This window comes from Sceloporus undulatus, chromosome 3, assembly GCF_019175285.1.
Source record: "Sceloporus undulatus isolate JIND9_A2432 ecotype Alabama chromosome 3, SceUnd_v1.1, whole genome shotgun sequence".
Classification (NCBI taxonomy): domain Eukaryota; kingdom Metazoa; phylum Chordata; class Lepidosauria; order Squamata; family Phrynosomatidae; genus Sceloporus; species Sceloporus undulatus.
Window position 1 is genome coordinate 170,687,525 of NC_056524.1, and position 20,479 is coordinate 170,708,003.

The following is a 20,479-nucleotide window of genomic DNA, read 5'->3' on the forward strand; positions in this document are numbered from 1 at the left end:
TTTATCCGTTTTCAAGTCCATTGTCCCATCTGTCAGCTGTTATAATGGCTTCTTAGCAGCAAATAAACTAGTTTTAGACGTTATTTTTTTCCTACGATCTTTCAAAACCACCTGCTCAGCCGTCACTCTGAGTTATGTTTACTGCTAGCCGTCCATGTTTAGAGGAGCACTACAGCAGAAGATTATCCCCTTACAGCTAGTTCATATGTTACAAAGAATGGAAGAGGAGGAAAGCAAGTGGTTCTTATAATGTGTGGGATGGAACTCACACTTCTACTTAGTGGTAAACTCGGTGAGTTCCAAAGGTCTTCCTCACTGCTTTCTAGCAGCAGTCAGGTTGTGCGGGAATGAATAGTAGCATGAATTTGCTTTCCTACCTTCCTCTCAAGAAAGGGAACATGTGAATTAGCCCTGAAAAAAGAAACAATACCTATAGAACAGAAATGTGGACCATGTGGCATAATGTTGTTGGCAAATGTTGTGGCTGTTCGACTGCAACTCCCATCTTCTCACCCTATGATGTATGGATGGGAATAGCAATCAAATGACATTATGCAATACAGAGATGTTTAAAGCCATTAATATAATAAAGTTGGCATTTGATTTCACTAATTTTACTATGGGCTCAATGGCTAAGACACTGACTCTGACGATTGCAAGATCAGCAGGTCAGCAGTTCGAGGCCCAAGTGCCATGGAACAAAGTTAGCTCCTGTCACTAGTCCCAGCTTCTGGCAACTTAGCAGTTGCAAGTAGATAAATGGGTACCACTTAGGTGGGAAGGTAACAGTGTTCTGTGCAGTCATACTGGCCATGGGTCATCTTTGACAATGCTGGCTCTTTGGCTTAGTAACGGAGATCAACCACCCGCTACAGTCAGACATGACTTGACAACTTTGTCAAAGGGGAATATCTTTACCTTTACCATTAGCATTCCTTGATCGGGTGCCTCTCCCAAGTAGTCATTTGGAATTTGTTGTTGTTCTTGAATGCCTTCAAGTCATTTTGGAGGTTTGACATTGCCTTTCCCAGAGGCTGAGAGCATGTGACATACTCAAGGTTACCCAAGGTTTCATGGCCAAGCTGGAAATCAAACCCTGGTCTCCAGATTCGTCCAATGCTCAAACCACTACTCCACACTGGCTCCCCATTTGGGATTACAATACAAAATATCCCTGTCCATTGACCATTCTGCCTAGGGCTGTTGGAAGATGACGCCTACCATGATGGGAAAGACTGCACTAGAATTTTCTATTGTCTAGAAAGGTATGTGAGAAAAAGAAGTCCTCTATTTAACTGTCAGATGTCTTCTATCTGAAAGATGATGAAAACCAATGAATACAGAGGGAGCATCAAAATTTGCCCAATATCACATCGTTTAATCTGATCTCAGCAGAATTCTCCAAAACTTCCCACATACACAGCCATTTCCCCACCACCTCAGAAAAGGAAATATGTTGATATTGAAAACATGAATTTTGTGATCCTCTAGGGGCAACTCCCAATCCCAATGACCTTTTTACAGAAATAAGAGCTATGATCCTAATCAATGTATAATGGCAATGTACAGTATAATGTATGTATGTATGTATGTATTTGTGTGTGTGTATGTGTGTGTGTGTGTGTGTGTGTGTGTGTATTTGAAAACATCAAGAGTTGGGACAATGTTTTGATAATCAAAAATCTTATAATATTCAGAAGTCTTCATTGTAGGGAAGTGTTCAAATTGTATATGGTAAAATTAAGACTAAGAATTTATAGTCTGGGGTGAAACTTGCTTCTTTGATCTTTTCCATGTAACCCCAGGAACTACATTTATTTCATTTTAATCCTAGTGTGTCTTCACATCTTGGTGAACACTTTGTGAGCTAGGATTGGCACATTAAAGGACAAAAAAGAAGCCTGGCTAAAGAGACAGACAGACCTGAGGGGGGAAAAGCATGCTAAAAAGGATCCTTTATGGTCTTTCATGCATGTCTAGGTGGGTGGTTTAAAATTAGCATTTATTTTGCCACTGGAACAAAACCTATCTTTCATGATAACTTCTGAAACTCAGAACTACAAAACTACACTCTTTTGCCAATTAAAAATTGGGTTTATTGGTCACAACAACATGAACCTGGCAATTTTAGTATAAAGCAGCAAGTTTCTCATGCCTGCTCCTTGAGCTCTGATGCTGCTGTAAGCAAGACAACAGATAGTTGGAAGTATAGTGCAAAAGCAGGACATTCTTCATCAGTCCATAGATTCATTGCTATTTCTGTAACCATGACCAGTGTGCATACTACTTGACAAAAATCACAAATCCATTCCAAAGGAGGAAGTAGGGAGTCACAATGAAACCAACTTATCTTAACAATTAGGGGAAGAAACTATGTTTACAAAGTACAGTATTTCTGCTTTGCAATTCTTCACTGTTAATCTTCAAAATTCTTACACAGAAAGGAGGCATTATTTGTTCTCAGTCAATTATTAAGAATTAATGCTGTGGAACAAACAATCACTCCATCCTAACACCCCATGGAGTTTATCAAACAAGGGGAATTGGAAGTATAATCCAATGGCAATCTGAACACAATCATGGGGTTTAACGTTATTGCGTGATAACCCACTACACACAAATTCGGGCAATGAGAAGTCAGTCCAAACGCAATCATGTGGTTTCACGTTATTGCGTGATAGACTGCCACACACAAATTTGGGCAATGGCATGCTATTTTCGGGCAATGGGAAGCCAGTTCGAATGCAATGCGTATTCACGTAATTGCGTGAAACTAGCGACTTTAAGTGAATGCGTTCTGGCCCCACTTTCTTTTCATTCAAATTTAAGAGAAATTCCTCCCATGTCACTTCATAGGAAAAGTACTTTTTGGAAGTTACACAATCATGGCTACCTGCCCATTGCTTCCTGCATCAGGATCTCTGGCCAAAACCAGAGCAATTCGACCTCCGACAGAACTGTCCTCTGCTACGCTGACAGACGAGTCAGAAGTAATATCGAACTGTGGACTGTTGTCATTCTCATCCAATATGGTGATAGTAACCTGTACAGTGGAGACTATAGATGTGAATAAGAACTTTCACACAGGCATGGAGAAGGGGGAAATGAACAACTAGTGACTGATTTCTTTTTCCCATTTCTAAGGTTCATAGGAACTGAGTTGTACCAAGTAGTCTTAGCCTAAAGACTGGCATGATCACTATTGAATGTGCAGCCTTCTTGCCTTCAAAACAAGTTCACTTTAGTGTGATGATACAGTGTAAGGTATAGTCCATTTCAAAAGATTACAGTCTTGGGCTGAAGGACTAAATACCTCTAGTGTTTTAGTATGGTTTGGAGAAACTTTGGCCTAATTCAATGCAGGTTTACTAGGAAGTACTACAGTTCACTCTGAGTTTCACTGGGCTTACTTCATATCTGCATGTAAGAAGTTCCTCCAGTATGCACATTAGGATCTCCAGATTTCAAAACATGGCCCTGAGTCACAGGACTTAGGTACTCATCTCTGTCTCTCAGTGCAGGGGAAGAGTACTACCTTGAAAATTATGCACATCTTGTGTGTTTTGCCCCAATTATTTACTGTTGGAAGCAGAGCTTGTAAAACTTTCTGTGGTTGGACTACAACTCCCATGCATTAGAAGCAGTGTTTGCTAAGCTGTTAAAAACAAAGCTGTCTTCCCTTGTTAAGTTTCCAACCAGATAAACACTTTAACATTTGCTAATATATACTTATTATATGAATTATATGCCAACGGTAGCTGTGGCTGGTGCTTAGTGTATAATGCTTATATACATCAAACATGACAATTGCAAGATCTCAGGTTTTGGTGTTGAAATCTCAGGGTATAGGATGCTCCTGAAATGCACCCTTATATTGACAAAGGGGAGTGGAAACTGCAGGTAAGGTTGACAGAATAAAAACTGGAGAAAGTTCTTGGGTCTTTAATGATTGTTTAGAAGGAATTTCAGTTGATGTTGCTTGTTACCCTACTTGCATGATAATTATCACATGCTAAAATTTCCTCTTCTATACAGCCATTAATAATACAGGGTAACTATAACTGCAGCCATGATTTCAGAGTCATCCCTAGTATATTCTCAAACTGTGTTTTCTGTCAAAAGCAAAAGGAAATGCTGTCATGTTTAAAAATAACTTTATAAACCTAGACACAATTCATGTACAAAGGGGGAAGAGAAAGAGAGGAAGATGTTTTTATTTATGAGCCTTTACCTGGCTAAGGGCTCCAGGTGCCGGATTAGAAATCACAGCTTGCTTCTAGAGGAAGGCTAAGCCCTCCCATTTCCTCTCTCTTTGACTTTAGGCAAGTTTTACTCTTGCAGTAAAAAAAGTAAACCAGTCAAAAGAGGATGCATGCTTCCCTGATTCAAGAAGCAACTGCTCCTGCAATGAATGACATCTTGCACAGCCAAACCAATCTCCAACAAACCACCCCAATTATTCCTGCACGTAAATTTCATACCATGCAATCTCCAACCCAATTGCCCAAACATTTCCAGATCCAGATCAATGATAAAAGATACAAAATTTCCTTCTTATTCTTTACATATACCAGTGATGTATCTGATTCTTCACACTGAATCTGGCTTCTGATGTTAAACCTCTTTCCAAATTATACGTAAGACTTAAGATAGAAAGAGTTGAATAAGGTAAGCATGGTGAGATCCAACACAAACATTACTGTCTGCCAGCTCTTCTCAAGCTAAGGAAGAATGATTAATGAAGATACTCTTTAAAGAGTTTGTGTAGCATTTCAGGGTATGCTTTTTTTTTGTTGCTTTTATGTTGTTTTGTTTTTGGTTGGAATACAAAATGGCTATACCTTCTGTGATGCTTTTCAGAACACCTAGGAGCAGTGAGTCATTGGATTAGTGTAAGGCTTCCGGACCACACATTTTAAGCTATTCGACCAGAAAAAGTAGCCATCTATCTTAATGAAATATAAAGTAAGTACTTTTCAGTGGTAGTTGGTGGCTTCCATGTCAGTAGGGCACTGAATTCACCCATATTTTCGTTCACATTTAAGGGAGCTATTGAAGACACTCATTCTGTTTTGGGGATCAGTCCAACAACTCAGACTGTTCATTAAAAGTTTTGGCTAAAACCTGGAATGGATTCACCACCTCACTGACATGGAAAAGACCATTTATCCTTGGTGTTTGCATTTTCATTTGAAAGCAACTTTGGTTCTCTGAACAGCTTCAAATTAGGTCACTTCTATTTTCTTTCAAAGTACTACACATTGAACCATGCATGCCTTATTCTAAAGAGATCCACCAACATTTACTTTTTTGCATTATATAACACACCAAGCATGAAAGCATATGGCAGGAGCTGTTTGTTAGAAAATATTAAGCAATGAAATGACCACAGTGGAAAAATAAATATGCTTACCTTCTATTGGAAGGAAATGCAGAAAAGGAGATAAAAGAAGAAATAAACAGAAGCAGTTACTACATTTTAACTCTTTTAAACAATGCAGCTGGGGGTTGGGGTTGGGTGGGGTGTCAAAGACATAGATGGAAAGTACGGCACAAGTAGACAGTATCCAAACTCCTCTGTTTTGCTTTAACAGTTGTTCCTCACTCCACTGAAATGCACAGCATCCTTGGCTATTTTGCTACTACAGCTCTTGACCAAAACAGCAAGATCAGATGCAGATGTATTCTCACTAAGCATAAGCTCCCATTTCCCCCTGAGAGGAATGAAAGCTGTATTTCATGTGGCATGTATTTTGCCCACAGTTTGGGGGAAATTACTTTTGGAATGACGACAACTGGGATCTCCAATGGCTGTGCTGGCTGTGGACTTCAGGGAGTCCTTCTCCAAGCTCTGAGTTTGACCTTGGAATTGTTCTACACTTCTGAGTGTTATTAATTGGAAAAATTAGATGAATAAGAATGTATTCAGTAATTTTTTAAAATCAGCAACACTATAAAAGTTTGCTAGGGAATAAAGTATAATTCAGAGAGATGAATGGAAGAAGGAAAGGCAGTAGCTATTTTTGTGCTTGCCAACATTTTGAGAGGAAACTAAAGCTGGTTCCATGGAGGGCAGCATGTTTTTAACCTAAGAATGCCTACCAGGTATGATTTATTTGTTGTTGTGTGCCTTTAAGTTGTTTCTGACCTATGACAACTGTATCATGGAGGTTTCTTGTTAAGTTTCTTCAGAAGGGGTTTGCCATTGCCGTCCTCTGAGGCTGAAAGGGTGTGATGTCCCCACAGTCACCAAGTGGGTTTCATGGCCAAGCAGGTATTTGAACCCTAGTCTCTAGAGTTATAGTCCAACATTAAGACGATTACACCATGCTGGCTCTCGTCATCATGTAGTTTTCTTCCTAGGACCGGATGTCTTTCTCAGGCTGGGAGGCTGCAGAGGACCTTGGAGATTATCATATGGAGGGAGAAGGATGGGAGCTTTGCATGATTGGTGCAAAAATTGTCACATACCATGCGGTTCTCCAAGCATACCATTTTGACCCACAAATGACAGGTCCATTATACTTCATGGACAGGAGAAGAACAGGAGCAGCACACTAATAATCTTTGCCCCGATCACACGGATGGGATGGGAGCAAACTTGTTACTGTGGGAGGTTTTTGTTTAAATACTCAGAGTGTGTGTGTGTGTGTGTGTGTGTGTGTGTGAAAGAGAGAGAGAGAGAGAGAACAAAGACCCCCCAATATATACACTAAATAAAGATAAGTCCAATACTTGCTCAAAATTCTTAACATTTTGTTCATCCTCCCTCAAAGGAGCAAAATCTTGTCCACCTTTCAATTGGATGAATAGTTCTTCTGAAGTGAGGTGAAAATTTGTGGGATAGCTTGGAGAAAAAAATACCAGTTCAACCAGTTTAATTGTTACTATAGGAAGGGAAAGGATTACAGTAAAAATATCTCACCACTGTGGAGTCAAGCTTTGGACCTCCATCATCTGCAACAACTGTTAAGGTGTAGAAATCACCTTTTTCTCGATCCACTTGTCCTTTGACTGTGATCACACCCTGCCAGAGGAAAATACATAATTATATATATACATACATACATACATACAGGAAGGCTGTTGATTTGCAATGCCAAAGTATTCCTGTCTGAGGTAAAGAGAGTCCAAGTGTGTATTACTTACAGTAATTCCATTTATTCTGAACAAAGACAGAGCCTGGGCATTCGTATTGGGATCAAACTTGTATGTGATCTGATTAAGGTTATCAATGGATCGAGCCTGGACTCGGAGCACTTCTGAACCCAAAGGGATGTTCTCTGTGATCACTGCTTCGTAAGTGACATTTGAGAACTGCACAGCTTCATCCAGTTCATTGAGGAGGCTGACATGGACACTGCAGAAACCTTTATTGTGTGGGGGTGCTTGGTCTGTGGCTGAAACATTCATCAGGTAGCTGGTTTTTGTCTCATAATCCAGATAGTCAATTGTGGTAATGAGGCCAGTACTCTCATCGATTTCAAACTTTCCCTCAGAACCTGAGATGATTTTGTAATTCACCAAACCTCCATTTCCTAGGGAACAAAAAATAGATGAAGTTGTGTAACACATGGCCTAATTAATTCATTGTGTAATAATCTGTGGCAAGAGTCAGAAAACCCAAAAATACACTTAAAGTTTACACAGTCAAATTACTTTACTTCAAATTAGCTTTCCTCATCTTCTGAATATTCATTCTAATCTTTATCTTTATACAACATATACAATATATAGCTACTATAGTTTTTCTATACTTTTTGAGTCCTACTCAATGCCACAATGTTGCCTTGGTGACACTGTGTTGCAGACCATTGATTCCCTGGACCCTTTTCCTCACTTTTCTGACTTTTTCAATTAATTCTAACTGGTGTATCTTGGAAAAAAAGAATATTGAGTGGAGTTTCACTACTCACCTGGACTGCTCACAGTTAGAAAAACCAGCTCTGCTGTTAACATTTGATTTCTTTCTTCCCCTCACTGAGAACTGATTTAGTAAAAAACACAGACTTCTCTTCTAGTTCTAGTGCTGTAGTTCAGAGCAATTCCAACAAAGCTCTCTAGCAGAGAATTCCAAGTACCTCCCTAAACTACAAATTGTTGTTGTTATGTGCCTTCAAGTTGTTTCTTACTTATGGCAACACTAAGATGACCATCGTCATAGGCCTTTATCACACTAGGGAAGATCCCGTGGGAAAACGGGAGTTTAACATGATTTAAAGTACATTTGAATTTAAACCAAACTTGCAAATTCGGTTAGTTTATCACACTAGGGGACTGCCCAAGTGAAATAACACGAAGTTAATGCAAACACAAAGCAGAGAAAAATGGCAGCTTTTTAAACTTTTGGGTTATTCTGAAAGTAAAAAGCTGCCGGTTTTATCTGCTTTGTGTTTGGATTAGCCTCACATTATTTCATGTTTACTGAGATGTCGTGTGATAAACTTTGGGCATTTCTGGAGGGGTTTTTTTTTGTTTGTTTGTTTAAATCTCATTTAACTCCTGTTTTCCCATGGAATCTCGCTAGTGTGATAAACTCCGTAGGGCTGTCTTGGCAAGTTTCTTCAGAGGGGTGTTGTCATTGCCATCCTCTGATTCTGAGAGAGTATGACTTGTCCAAGGTCACCGAATGGGTTTCCATGGCTGAGCTGGGATTCGAAACCTGGTCTTAGTCCAATGCTCAGACCACTACACCAAGATTCCATAGGGCATAGCCATGGCAATAAAGTGGTATCAAACTTCACTAATGGTGCTGTGTACCTATATTCTGAGGGTGATAGGCCTGCATTGATTGGTCCTCAGACCTTTTCATAACTGTAGTTTCTGGTATCAGTAGCAGAATTTTGCCCCAGCAGGGTTTGAAGCTTCAGTCAGTACTCCTTTAATATAATATTAAATGTCACAGCATGTTTTATAGAATACAATTCCCTCAACCAGTGTCTTTGCTGGCATTCTTTCCCACTTCTATGGCTGTTTCCAACTTGGCAACTCCAGGATTCTTGTGAGGTACTGCAATTCTGATCTATCTTTGCTCTTACTCTCAGTCCATCCAGACAGTGGTTGACACCTGGAGAAGACAAACTTTTTATAGCCTTATGGGACAAAGATGACAATTATGTCACTATAGTTGGTTCCAATGGAAATATATTCTGGAAGATCCAGGCTATGAATATCTTCATTTTTCTTTTTAGCACTTTTCTCACTCTCTGCTCCTTTCTACCATTAATCTGCCCTTTTCCTTTCATTATTCTAAATCCATAGTAACATCCAGTCCCATTGTTGCCTAAAGCTATGCACATTCTCTCTGTCGGTATCCACATAGACGCTCAATAACATTACAAGCCATCTTTTCCTTCATTGCCATCCAGTGAACTTTTCTGCATCTGCCACATATTGACACTTTTGGTGTCTTTCTGGTTTTAAGAGGACTTTTACCTTTTTATGGGGTTGGCAATTATCCCACCAGAAATATGGGGAAGGGGGGGGACCCAGGAAAATCCAGAATTAGCCAAGACAATAGTGCAGAGTGTTTTCATTTATGTCTATAGCAGATATAGAGATGAAAATAATATGGCTGTTTGGGGAGAATCAATACATTCTGACAGCTTTTTAAAAAAATAGAGACTGATGTTTATCTTTTCTTCTTTTTTGACATTAGGTTGGTTTTTTTTAAAAAAAGTCACAGAGTATTCTTCACATAGCCTTTGTTTGTTCTTTTTTGTTATTGTTGTTCTTTCTTTCTGCAAAGTATGGGAATATGTCTCTGCATGTCAAGGTTGTTGGCATCTCTGTGTCAATATAGAAGTTTTCTCTGTCATTAATTTGAACTCATGGGAGTTACTGTTAGGATTTGCAAGACTAGAGGACAACTATTGGACTGCAACAGATGATTTGCACCCTCTTTTCCTTCTTGCTACTATGAAGGCACATATGCAGTAATTTTCAGATGGACTTTGGGGAGGAATTCTGATTTGGGAGATCTCAAGTTTTAACGTTACATACTTCTGCATACTTCATGGTTCCTCACAGCATCTCCCATTCTTCTTTTTGTGTTTCTAGCTACAAACTGAACACTTATCAACAGTCTGTCAACATTCATCATTTGAGTTCAGCATGAGAAAGGGAAACTAAGGACATAAGAGCTCTGTCAGTTTAAGCAGTCTGTGTACACACTCATCTACTAGTTGTTATAGGAATCCAACAACCTACTGTGACAGAGGGTGTATGGAGTAAATACAGCTTATTTGTACCTCACAAATAATGACAGCCACTGATATTCTACATACTACTCCAAGTGGCCACAGAATCAAAACAGAACAGGGAAGCAAGAAATTATAAAGAATAAATATAAATGATGGAGAGTCATAATGGCATGAAAAATTATGTAACTTTCATGTTCAGTAGCTGTACCTGTGTCTCGATCTGTTGCTCGGACAACTGCAACAGAAGTACCAATTCCAGCTGTCTCTCTCAAACCTAGACGGTTATATTGCCTTTGAGTAAACACTGGCACTTCATCATTGACATCTTCCACATAGACTATTACCTAGGAAAGGTTGAAATACAAATCATGAATCTCTTCTGACAGAAGAAGAAACCATATATAATGAAGAGGAGAAGCCCTTAGAAACAGAATGTTGGTGTTATAATGGAGCACAAGACCAAGTATGGGCTAAAATGTATTGTGATGCTCTTATAGCTCTCCAGTAAATAAACAGAATCCATGCCACAAACAGAGAACTAGCATTTGCAGCAGAGGTAAATATCTCTGCATTGAGGATATAATAAACAATAAAATAACAATGAAAAAGAAATCAGGTTCCTTCTACCTCACCTACTACCGACTGAGACAAAGGAAAATTATTTTTCTGAGTCAGACTTTAGGAGGAGCTAATAATCAACGTTAAACTATATGAACTGTAAATCTATACTGTTGACTATCCTGTCTTAGCAGCATTTGCAGTTTCTACAAAGGAAAGAAAGGGCTGCCCAAGACCATGTAAAAACCACAGACATTTTGAGACCTCTGAACAGTACAAATTAGGCAACCTTCATTTGCCCTTCATTGTACCAGGATCTGAAAACATGTGGCCTTCCAGACAGACTCTATTTCCCATCAGCCTCAATGATCCTGTCCAAGGGAGAAAGATTATATGACTTCTAAAGAGCTATGGATTTTCTACCTCTTAGTTCCTAGCCAGTCTGTCCTCAGTAATGAGAACTAGTTTGCCTATTGTTAGTTTGCTAGTGTTACAATATGGCGCCTATTCTTACTTTGTTAGTATTGCAATATAGCATTAAATTAAAAAGAGCATTAAAATGAGGGGAAATACATTTGAATTTTCCTGATGTTGACAATGTAAATGTAAATTACGTTGCTTATCAGTGGGGAAGGGAGGCAGGGAGGACTGGAATCAGACTGGCTGACACTTTTCAGTATAAAATACCAAACTTCCTTGTTCAAGCTATATGCAAGCAAGCCTTTGAAATTAAAAACAGAGGAAACCTCACTCTTTCCACACACATGAAATCCCATTCAGGTTTAGCAGACTTGTAAACAGGTAAAAAATAAGTTTATTAGGACTCTATCACATAGGGTTAAAACTCGGCTTACCTTTCTCAAATTCAGTCCTAATTCAGGAGGCAGCCAGGTGTTATTGCAAAGAATCGACTCGGGTCCGTCCCAGATGCAGCTCGGGTCCTGTAAGCCACTTGGGTGGCCATTTTTAGAGGTCGGACGCTTCCCGAATTAGGATTGAATTTGGGATAGGTAAGCCGGGGTTTTAAAACCATGTGATAGGGTCCCTAGAGTCTTACAAAATAGACTCTTACAAAACACCATTGCCATTGGGTAGGGTCAAGAACTGCTAGAAACCCCTGTTCTACCAGCATCTCTCGTAGTTTAAAAGATTTGTCATTTCACAGAAAATAGAAGAGAAGATGCATTCACAATCAGTGAGGATATACAGTATGTGGCATTTCTTAGTTGAATGTGAGGGCCAAGATGCTGAGGAAGAATACTCCCAACATGTCTTCAGCAAACCCCTTCCACTTTGAATCTGGGATACAACTTGACCTAACATTAACCCTAGAGTGCTACACATTTTAGTCACCCTTGAATTATTTTAATTATTTTATTTATTTGTATAGGAGAAAGAAAAAGTCAGTTTAGTTTATTTATTCTGACCATGAATATAGGGAGCTGTTGTTGCAACTAGGAAGACAATGGAGTCAAAATAAGAAAGCTTGACTGCAGATGTCATGAAGAAAAAAATGGAACTGTTGTATGCATAATCAAACCAGCAGGAAGCCTAACAGTTGAACCATGCCTATCCAAATCTTCTGGTTATTTAAATACACTACTTTCTGATATGCAAAGTACTTAGGCATGACAGAAATATCATTGCTTGGAGAAAAAGAAACTTTTTTCAATTTAAAATGCACTCGTATGGATGTAAACATTCAGTAATACAAATTTGTTACACGCGCTGCCCCAGTTAAGTGGACGTGGTCAACACAATAAAGGTCAGGTCACAGCTGCAGATGGCTAGCTTTGTACTATGAGGCTGTGGGTTACTGAAGTCCCACTGGTGGCGAAATATTGGGCATGATGGGCATCAAGAAGAAGCTCTTGCTGTGTTGACCACAAGGACAGAAAGCTGGGTCTTGACAACCAGCAAATCCAAGAAGTATGTGCAACCTGACCATTGCAAGGATTGATACTACACACTCTTATTAAAGTATGGACCTGAACCAGGCTCTTGAGAACAGAATAAATACAGTCTACAGTAACTCATTCAACTGGGTCACCCATGTTTTCTATCAATCCCTTCTGATGATGGGAGCTAAGCAGGGTTGGGCATGGTTAGTACTAGGAGGGAAACCACAAGGGAATAGCAGGGGATTTCCAGGGAGGATGAGAAAAGGATCCCACCTGAAGCCCTGGACAGCTGGTGCCAGTCAGGATTGACAGTACTGGGCTAGATGTAGTGGTCTCAGTCAGTATAAAGTAGCTTTCTATATTCTGTGTTTTAAATCCCCAACACATTATTATGCATGCATTGCTTTTTCAGTTCATTGAGCATTTATTTTTCGAAGTTGTTGTTGAATTGCTTTGAAATTAACACACCTAAAGGAGTACTCAGAATTCCATTAGCCACATAGAAAATAATTTATTAGACTGTAATTTCTGTTGAACCTATGTACAAATATGCTCAGCATTTGTCTTCTTAAACTTCTCACAGTATCTTGTCAAAGAAAAATGTTCACTGCTGGCTCTATTATAATGACCACAAGGCCTTTTATTTTACTGTACTTTTCCAGACCAGCTCAAGGCTGCTGTTGCAATTTTTTGAAGAGGCATTACCCTAACAGAGCTTCTCATTGGTCCTTGTTCACTGTTGTAGGCTTCGACTTCAAGGACATGAGAGGAATTGCGTTCTCTGTCAAGGGGCCGCAAGCCTCGCATTACCAGGCCACTGCTAGGATTGATCCGGAAATTGTTGAAATTGTTTCCTGTTGATGACAAACAAAGAGTACAGTATATGCGGGCACACTTTTACCATGGAGGAATTAATCTCCCACACAATTCTCCTTTAAGATGTATCATGAGGTCTCTTTATTATGAGGCACACGAATCCATTTAAGAAAAGCAAAAAATATTAGTGTGCTGCAATGCATATATGAAATGAACAGAGCAAAAGTAAAAACTGATGCCAAAAAGAAGCTTTTCAAATTATACATAAATAAGCCATTTTAAGAATAGTGCTACAGATTTGTATAAAGAGAGTGATACAAAGTTAAAGGATTAAGTACCTCTTTCTTTGTTCAATATGCCCTCCCCCAAAGCATTGCTTTTTGAAATATAAGTTGTTGCTAAAGCTTTGGTACATATATTTTAATACAATGTAGAGATCAGACATGCCATATCATTATCTTGTTGGTTCGCGAAGTAGCTAACCTCATTATGTTTGATCATTTACTCTCTCCTTGCTATCTTCTATAACTTTAATCTTCTTCCCTTTCCTCTTTCTACAACTTTCCTTGTCCAGCCCTTTATTTTTCAAACATATCTCCAAATTCCCTTTTTCTCACCTTTCAACTACATTTCCTACTGACTGGGGCCAAAGTTCTGTCTTCAGGGTATTAGATTTGTCTCGTCTCATTGCTTCCCTTATCCTAGTAGATTTACATGGAAGCAAGTCCCAGCTACCTTTAAACCAATGTACTTTGGATGATGACCACAGAATATTAGATATTAAGACATGATCATAAAAAAGTAAGCCATTTTCTATAGCATAGTTAATCCTGTGGGTTATGAAAAATGAATTTTCAAGTGTTACTGATATCAAAAAGGGGAGCCTATTGTAATTTCATTATAGTGAAAGTCCCATATATTGGAAATGGAATTCACTAGGATTTATGTCTTCCAATAATTATGTTTAGAGTGGGGGTAAACCCCTGAAGCAATACAGTTAAGGTAACTGGAGTTAACTGAAGGCTGCAGGCGATCTGTACAGTTGTCTTAGATGTTTATCACACTATACTCTTATAGTGCTACTATTCCACTTTGACTGCTCTAGCTGCCTCCTGTTGCATTCTGGGATTTGCAGTTTTAAGGAGGGGTATTTAGAATTCTCAAACTGCAAATCCCAGAATGCAACAGGAGGCAGCTAGAGCAGTCAAAGTGGAATAGTAGCACTATAAGAGTATAGTGTGATAAACATCTTAGTTCTTCCTTGATAATGGACATCTCTTTACTTACCTTTGACAATCCTGTACCACACACGGCCATTCACACCCTCATCCGAATCTGTGGCTTTCACCTTTGAACAACAACAACAACAAAGAGGGAGGAGGAAGAAAGAACCAAAGATGTGTCACTTTCATTCTGTATTAAATGACAACTTCTTGCCTTATAAATTTATTTCAGAGATTTTTGTGTCACTGTCTGTGTTTCTACTCTGAAGGTACTTCATATTTGATAAAAACAAGCAATAGAACTTGCACATAAAATGAAATAAACAAAAGGAAATAAACAAAACCTAATTAAAAGTATTGCAGAAAGATTAAAAAAAAACCAATCTGGATAGTATTTTCCCCTTCTTCCCTTAAGAAAGGAATAATAAAAATATGTAATATTTTGTGCATTATACAATATAATGGACTGAAGTATTAAACCAATACATTATTTTATTTTAAAAAAGGATAATTTTATTTTAGTCTTAGCCTCTGGAGCTGAAGCCAGGAAAGGTTGAGGTCAGGTAAGGAAGAGAAGGAGGAGGAGGAAGGCAGTGAGGAGGGGGGGGGGGGAGGGAGGGAAGGATGAGAGGAGCCAAGAAGAGACCACTGGCTCCTCTCCTCCATCCCTCTCTCCATCTCTCCATTCTCGCCGCCTTCCTGCTCCTCCTGGAGCTGAAGCAGGGCCAGGGCAAGCCAGCAGGGGAAGGAGGAGGAGGAGAGGGACATGGAGTGTGCTGCTGCAAGTCACACTCTCTCAGCCGGAGGGCCCAGGAGCACTCTGGCCAGGATCTCCACTGGTGGAGCAGGGCAGGGAAGAGGAGAGGGAGACAGAACGCCCCTGCCATGGACGTGGGGTTTTTGGCAAGGTTTGTTCAGAAGCTCCAAGACAGCCACCCTTCCCACCCTGGAGCATGTGGAGGGGGGCTTGTGGAAATGACAGCTTGGAGCATGTGCACAACAGGTCTTTCACAAGCTGGCAATGGGGATTTGTTTTTCTTCTTTTGGCCCGGTACACATGGGTGCTTTGTGGAGTGGCGGTGATGATTTTAGGGTTCGAGAGCACTCAGCAACTGCACGCTCCCGAATCCTAATACATATGGATGCTGGCATCATGGCCGCCTCCCATCCATATGGGAGCCGCCATGATGCCGCTGCCTCTGTACAGTGACCAGATGTCTCTGGCTGGAAGTGGCATCATGGTGGCGCCCCTTCCTGCTTCCAGCATCACAAAAAAGTAGCCGCTCTTCTGGGGATGCTGCAGCACAGACACGGGGCAAAGATGGGCAGCATGGAGCTGTCCATCTGTACTGCCCTTAGATACCCAAATTCACATTGGACCCTAAGTAATGTGCCTTTAACCCCTTGTTGTGTTCTGTGTGTGATAAACATTAGCAAATGGGCTTGCTTTTCCGGGATGCCAGCACTTTAACCATTTTCAGGATGGAAGCACATAGGTCGCCGTGTGAAAAAGTCCTCAGTGGCATTGGTCACAGTGTGAAGGCTACAGAACATCCAGGTTAAAAATCCCTGTGCAGGCTTGACATTCATTAGACAGGCATTCATGGCAATTCCTAAGCTGTGGTTTATCATTCATGGTAAGAGTATAATGTGCATCTTTTGCTAGTTCTCCAAAGGGATCATGTTTGAGACTTTTTCAAGAGCAGTTATGCATGCAGAGTTAGAACTGTTAAGTTTCCTTCTGCACTTCAACACAATGGAAGAGGCTGGAAAGACACATTTTTGGAAAGAAAGAAAAAAAAAAAGGGGGGGGGGGCTTGGACAAAGTAGCCCTGACTAAATTTTTCCCTTCCCTGTCTGCCACATGGAATAAGTTCCCTGTTCTGTGTCATTGGTTTTTCCCAGAGCACAACATGACACTAAGTTGTACAGCTGCACAGTATGGAAATGCAGGGAATGGTCAGGATTCTAACATTTGAAGACTCTATTTTTGGGTAGTATGCAGTTCTGCTCTGAGTGAGTAGGGTGACAGAAAAATAGAAGTGTTGCTAGGTAACAAGTAGGCTATAGTAGTGTTTTCTCTGAGACTTCATTGCAGCTTTGGATGTTACTGAGGAAGTGCTAGCTGAATACACAGAAATCACTTTTGTAATCAGCTGCCAGTGCTTTATGTCACGTCCAAAGGGGAACTTATCCAGGAAAACAGATGTGAATTTTCTGTGGGAGAATTCCATTTGCAACCCTATGAAGGGTTACCAGCTGAAAAGAGAAGCAACTGTGCATTTGGTTGGGAGTACTTTCCAAGTAATGGCTGAAGCACTTATCAGTGACACAGCAAACTGCAGTCCATCAGCAGTGGGTTGAACAAAGAAAATGGTTTCCTGGCACACTACAAACATTATAACACTAGCTAACCCCCCAGCCCCAAGGGAGCTCTCATGGCCAGTTCTTCACATCTTCTTTTTGGCTCCCACACTACATCCCAATTCTCACTTATATAGTTACCTACTAACCTTTGCTTTAGGCAATATCCTTGTCCCCCAATGACCAAAGTTAAAACTGAACTTCACCTCATTTCCACACCCACAAAGCTTTGCATTCCTATGGACATTCCCACACACAGACTGCTTCTGTTTCTGGGCTTCCCATGCCACCAATGAATCTGAGGAAGTAGGCTGAAGTCTATGAAAGCTCATGTTGTCAACCTCCATCTTTCAGTTAGCCTCAAAGGTGCTGCAAGATCACTTTGCATCAGTCACACAGAGCACACAATGTACTGATATTTCCCTTTCTTTACCCTAAGCAGTTAATACTTCAGTTGTATAGGAATGTATCATGAATTGAATTTTAATCCAAAGACCTTTTGAACATCTTGCTATGTGGGGGCTTTAATGTAAAAAAAGGTAGTGGAGGACAAAGAACAAATAAACCAGAACAGTGGGCATTCACAATTCAGCAAAGCTCAAAAATGAATGAGATTAAAGAAGACACTATCTGTTTAATATTTGTCTGGAGCTACTACTGATGGCCAGAGATCATTACCAGAAATTGGTTCAAACCCCGAGATATAAATTGCATATTTCATTCTGCATTCTAGAGACAGGGTCTACTACAGGATTCTGCCTGGCAAAAAAAGGAAACATAACCCAATGATACCATCTGGTGTTCTTATTGCTTATTACAAGCTTCCTCCTCTTGAGTACCATTGATCTGACTGGAGTACTTATACATGAGACATACAGGATGAAGCAGTTACTGTAGCAGACTGAGCTATAAACACAACATAGAGTTTTCTGAAAAAATATGGGGGGAATACTATATCTTAGCTACAATGAAATCATTTTTAATAAAATGTGCCATATGAAAATCCTGTTTAAAACTGCCAATATGTCTTCTAAAAGGGTATTGTACATCTGAGTCCCCCTTTGAATATTTCAGTTATTTCAGAAAGCCAGATTTGTTTTTTGTTTTTGTTTTTTTTTGTTTTGGTGTGTGTGTGTGTGTGTGTGTGTGTGTATGTGTGTGTGTGTGTGTGAGAGAGAGAGAGAGAGAGAGAGAAGATGGGGAGGAAAAGGGAAGGGAATATTAAGAAAAGAGATATTATACTTGGAGAAAAGTGTGAGATTTTAGCAGACCAAATGAGATACTAACATTCAAAGCATTAATTCTAAAGTCTGGATCCATTATGTAGATGCCTGAACTCTTTAACACAGGAATCACTGATATGGCCATCTTTATGATTTCAATGGTTAGAATGGTGATGGGAAGGGGATTGCAGCCTACTATACCCATTAATATTCAGAACCTTTTCACACTGCTAAATTGCAGCACTATGATTCCATGTCACGGTACTACTCTATGAAATCCCAGGACCTGCTGTTTGTTTATTTATTTATTTAGGTATTTATATCCCGCCCTTCAGCTCTAATGGCTCTCAGGGCGGCTTACAATTATTTTTAATCAGACAGTTCCCTGCCCTCAGGCTTACAATCTGTTTAGGAAGGGGTACTCAAGTGGCCTAAATACCCTAACAGCACCAAATTCTATCTGATGTTGGAAGCCAAGCTTGGCTATCCCTGGTTAGTACTTAAATGGGAGACTGCCACAAATACAGTACTAGGTGCTGTAGGCTATATTTCAGAGATGGAAACTGGCAAAACCACCTCTGACTATTCCTTTCCTAAGAAAACTCTATGAAATTCATGGGATCTCCATAAGTTGACAGGTGATTTGAAGACATATGCACATACACACACACACTTGTAGACTTCTCTAGTTCCTCACCAAACTATAGATTCTAGCACTGCACAGGATGGAACCATGGCAGTAAAAGTGCACTAATTTCCCATGCAAGCAAAGTCATGCTCAAAATTCTTCAGCAAAGACTACGATATATGGAGTGAGAAATCTCAGAGGTGCAAGATGAGTCCATGAAAGGAAGAGGCACTAAGGATCATAATACAAACATAAAATGGATAATGGAGCACATCAGGGAATTCCAGAAGAAAATATGCATGTGCTTTATTGATTACAGCAAAGCCTTTGACAACATAGGAGTTTATCACACGAGTGGAATTTCTCTTAATTTCGAATAAAAAGAAAGTGGGGCCAGAACGCATTCACATGAATTCGCTAGTTCTGTGAATTTATGTGAATTTGAATTGCATTCAAACTGACTTCCCATTGCCTGAAAATAGCTTGCCATTGCCCGAAATAGCATGTGATCACCTCTCATGCAATAACGTGAAACCTCATGATTGCATTTGGACTGACTTCCTATTGCCCGAAATTGCGTGTGATCACCTGTCACGCAATAATGTGAAACCACATGATTGCGTTCAGACTGACTTCCCATTGCCTGAAATTGCATGTGGTAGTCTATCACACAATAACGTTAAACCCCATGATTGCGTTCAGCTTGCCATTGGATTATACTTCCAATTTCCCTTGTCTGATAACATCCGTAGTTCATGAAAAGCCATGGCTTGCTCTTAGAGGTATGGAAGTGCCAGTACCTTTGATTGTCTGTACTCAGGAAAAGAAGCTACCATCAAAACAGATGGTAGCAAAGGTGTCAGGCAAGGCCTCGTTCTACAACTCTATTTGTTTAAGCAGTATGCAGAATGTTTGTATGCAGAGCAGAGATAGGATAAGACTCAGAGATAGGAGTGAAGATTAGAGAAAAGAACATGAACAACTTAAGATATGCAGATGACACCATCTGCTAGCAGTAAACAACAAAGACCTGAAACAATTGCTAAGATAGGTTTAATGTTGAACATTAAGAACACAAAAGTAATGACCACAGAAGATCTACATGAATTCATCTCAGATAACAACAGTGAAAGAGTTCCCAATCTTAGATCAAACATTGACCAGAACAGAGAATGCAGTCAAGAAATCAGAAGACTAAGATTGGGAAGGGCAGATATGAAAGAATTAGACAATATCCTCAAGTACAAAGATATTTACACTGAATTTAGTAAAGTTAGGATTGTCCAAACTATTGTATTTCCCATCACTATGTATGGAATTGAGAGGTGGACAGTGAAGAAAGCAGATAGAAAGAAAATCAGCTCATTTGAGATGTGGTGCTGGAGAAGAGAGCTAAAGACACCATGGATGGCCAAAAAGATAAACAAATGGGCCCTGGAACAGATCAAGCTTGAACTCTCCCTGGAAGCCAAAATGGCTAAATTGAGGCTTTTGTACTTAGGCCACATCATGAGAAGGCATGATTCATTAGAAAAGGCAATGATGCTAGGAAAGATGGAGGGAA

General features: G+C 39.9%; 1 protein-coding gene across 8 annotated transcripts in view; it reads right to left on the reverse strand.

Annotated features, from left to right (window-relative positions):
• Positions 1 to 20,479, reverse strand: part of CDH23 (cadherin related 23) — a 568,554-nt gene that overhangs the window by 106,140 nt on the left and 441,935 nt on the right. For all 8 annotated transcript variants that reach the window (XR_006102875.1, XR_006102876.1, XM_042457557.1 and 5 more), the window contains exons 28-34: positions 14,765 to 14,825; positions 13,367 to 13,515; positions 10,411 to 10,546; positions 7,150 to 7,538; positions 6,926 to 7,027; positions 5,414 to 5,416; positions 2,894 to 3,043 (exon numbers count right to left, since the gene is read on the reverse strand). Coding sequence is in view for 6 of the 8 variants with exons in the window: in XM_042457557.1 (XP_042313491.1) it covers positions 2,894 to 3,043; positions 5,414 to 5,416; positions 6,926 to 7,027; positions 7,150 to 7,538; positions 10,411 to 10,546; positions 13,367 to 13,515; positions 14,765 to 14,825 (990 nt within the window). In the remaining 2 variants the exon portion in view is untranslated. The remainder of the gene's footprint in view (positions 1 to 2,893; positions 3,044 to 5,413; positions 5,417 to 6,925; positions 7,028 to 7,149; positions 7,539 to 10,410; positions 10,547 to 13,366; positions 13,516 to 14,764; positions 14,826 to 20,479) is intronic.